General features: G+C 36.3%; 1 protein-coding gene across 1 annotated transcript in view; it reads right to left on the bottom strand.

Moving 5' to 3' along the window:
* The window catches only part of LOC106531590 (sulfotransferase 6B1), a gene marked incomplete in the record, with an annotated part of 10873 nt that overhangs the window by 5420 nt on the left and 1955 nt on the right, over positions 1 to 3498 (bottom strand). Inside the window, 1 exon segment of the mRNA XM_014027496.1 lies at positions 1723 to 1838. Coding sequence (XP_013882950.1) covers positions 1723 to 1838 — 116 coding nt within the window.

Here is a 3498-nt window from a genome sequence, read left to right as displayed (position 1 = left end):
GAGAAGAACCCGTCCAGAGGACCTATACAATTTTTTTCTTTTTGATTTTTTACGTGGATTACTGAGATGCACCAGGACATTTATCAAAAGAAATTATACTTTTAAGTTCAAAATTGCCACTTTTATCTAATTTTTATCTCATTCTTCTGTCAACTGTAAAACATTTTTTGTTTGTATCTTCTGTTCTTAAGGTCATTACAGCATAACATTAAACTATTGCAAACATTAGGTTTTAAATGAAAACGTTAAATTAAAAGCATTTTAATGTTTTAACCTGTGAATATTAAATTAAACCCAGTTTGAATCTGAAAGTTCCACAGGATTTTTAGTCATGTCTTCTTAACAAGACTCTACAATCTTTTTTATTTATTTATTTTTGTATTTTTCAAACTAAACTCAACCAAGAAGTTACAGTAACATCAGCCAGCATGGCAGCTCCAAATGCCTGTTACCTGCTTCCATCCTACCAAAAACAAGGTTTTATGTGCTGGCTGGTTGTTCCCACTTGGTCCACTCCACATTTATTCAAATAAAGAGCTTTACTGTTAGTAAATATACGTCTCAGGTTCAGTGCCTCAGTCTGTGTTCAGATGTTTCAGATGTAAACTGTCTTTAGTTCAGCTGGGGTGTTAGAGAAGTGGCTTATTTTTCATCTGTCTGCTTAATACTGAGTGATTGATTTGTGGACATGTGGCTCTGCTGCTCGGCTTCTCCAGCAGCAGTTGTCATCTTTGCCTTATTAAACTTTTTTTAATCCAACCCAACATAGATGAAACATCTTGACAGACAGTTCTTTTGGTTCGTTTTTTCTTTTAATAAGGCACACTCTGTATTTGATGAAACACTGGACAGATTTTCATAAAACGTTGAAAAAGAAATCACTGGATGTACATCTAGTTCAATCTAAATTAAGATGGCTTCCACAGATAACTGATAGAGATGTGATGTTCACAACTGATGCAAATCTTTTGATCGGAGTTGTGGATATAAAAAGCTGCCCGTAGTTTCTTTTAATTTTTACTCCTTGTCACAGCTTGATTTTGCTCCATAACCATGGAGACAATCGCTTCTTCTGCACTTATTTTTTTACAGAAGAGAGGCAGAGCTTAGAGTACAGCAGCTCAGGGGAAAAGAGGGAGGGGCTTTGCTTTTAAAACACATGGTCCCACCCACTTGATGCAATGACGTCATCATGTGCGGCCAGAGTTGTAAAGTAACAAAGTACAAATACTTAATGTATTTAAGTATACATTTTGGACATGGAATTTTAGGTTTTTCATTTTATATTTATACTTATTTTCTGAAAATAGACATAAAAAGCATGATTAAGATGACATCAGTAGCAATAAAACCATTTTCTTGGTAATTAACTGGAATGTATTAATCACTGATTTATGGCAGTCCTTTATTGTACATATTGATGATAACTCGTGGATAATGTGTGCAGCTCTACTGTTGATTCACGTGTACATTTCAGCCTTTCACCTCCTCATTATCAGCCTCACCCAGTCTGAAAACAGAAGGCTGGTTTTTAATCAGTTTAACCAACTTTTACTGCAGCTGTAAACACACACAGAGGTCAAACAGATGTGACAATTTTCTAATTAAACCAAAGTACAACACCAATCTGTCACTTTGAAGTTATTATTTTGGCAATACAAATATCAAATGTCTTTTTCAGCTTTGAACTTTATTAGAAGATCACATGCAGGAAGTGATTACCTTTAACAGTTCTGGTCCAAAAAACTCTATCATTGCTATTTCCATCTTGCTTTTACTTGTATCCCCTGTGCCCTCTTTCACGATCTTCTGCAGCACACCAATCATCCAGTTAAAACCTGTACATTTTCAAACAAAGTCCATTTCACTCCATTTCGATTCAATACAGAAATTAGCTGAAAAGATACAAAACATGAGCCTCATGCATTCAGATAGAGCATCTAGGTTCAAACATTCGTCCTGATTCTTAACTGTGTTCATGTAATTTTTCTCCCTGAAAGCATGCAATAAGCTTCTTCAAAAACAAACCTAAAATGAAACATATCACGTTCCTGAACTGCACCACGGGAACAGCAGGACTACTGCGTGTTTCTGTTACAAACAGGGTTAGGGTTAGGAAAAACCCACCTTTGTGGCAAATAAGAAACTTGAGCCATGCTTTGTGTTCAGGATGAAAGGAAAGTTATAAAATCTTAGGATTCAAACATTCAGGTGGCTTGTCCTGACAAGTTTGGTCATTTTTAGGAAAACAAATAAACAGGAAAATGAAATTATGTTAACAGCATGATTGGAATATTAGATTTCCTTAAATTAAAGTTAAATGTTTTAATCAACTTCAATTAAAATTCAGAGTTTACATTTGGCTGTTTTTAACATAAATATTAAAAACAAAAGTATTTTGTGATTCTAAATTTGTGTTAAAACTCAATTTTTACCTGAACTATTAACAAAATATATGTTTTACAGATTGGATTAAATCCCTTTGAAGTCCTTATTGAATAATCTACAAATGATTAACATTTGAAGTCTACCTAATTCAAAATGGCCGCCACAGCTAAGAGATATTAGCGGTAGCTGAACACATCCTGATTTAGTGAGCATTAACTCATCGAGCTAAATCCGTGTTTAAAACTTTGTCAACTCTGTCTTTCTGCTCGCAAACATTTTATAACCGCAGAACAAATTTTTATGAAAGTTTATATAAGTGATCATTGAAGATACATTTATCATGAATACACTTTTGGACCGACTCAATCCAGTTAATGCTGGCTGTCGTTTACAAAAAACTAAGTTGGCTAGCTCAACCAGGTTGCTAGCTCATTGCCAAATGGATGTGGTCATAGCTAAGTCACACACTCTGGGACATCCACTATTGCATTAGAATGGGCATAACACTGTTTTCAAAATTGAACTGAAATGACTCTGTCATTTCAAATTGTTTTTCTCAATGTGGTGCATCTCCTGATTACGTCAGCACTTTTCTTTTTTTTTTTTCAAAGCACATGAATTATGTCTCTTTGGCTTTCCATATAAGTTTACACCAAGTTTACAACCTGGGCGTGGTTTCCTTCGCACATATCCAACCTTATTGTCAGCTGAGTCAGGAACATGGACGTGAAGTGGGTCAACAGGAGTCTCTCTAGGACCTTCCCTGACATCCCACATCATGAGGATCCTAGAGAGACTCCTGTTGACCCACCTGAGTAAGGAAACAAGCACACATCAGGACCCCCTGCAGTTWGCTTATCGTCGTGGAGTTGGAGTTGACGACGCCATCATACACCTGCTTCAACAAACCCACTGTCATCTGGACAAAGCAGGCGGCACTGTGAGGATCATGTTCTTTAATTTCTCCAGTGCTTTTAACACAATTCAGCCTGATTTACTTTGTCTGAAACTCCAGAAGACTCCAGTGGAGGCCTCAACAATCGCCTGGATCAAAGACTACCTGACAAACAGACCACAGTTTGTGAGACTGAAGGACTGTGTGTCTAACCA

Source organism: Austrofundulus limnaeus, unplaced genomic scaffold (genome assembly GCF_001266775.1).
Source record: "Austrofundulus limnaeus strain Quisiro unplaced genomic scaffold, Austrofundulus_limnaeus-1.0 Scaffold654, whole genome shotgun sequence".
Lineage (NCBI taxonomy): Eukaryota > Metazoa > Chordata > Actinopteri > Cyprinodontiformes > Rivulidae > Austrofundulus > Austrofundulus limnaeus.
Note: the sequence above shows the minus strand (reverse complement) of the source record. Positions and strands in the feature narration are given on the sequence as shown.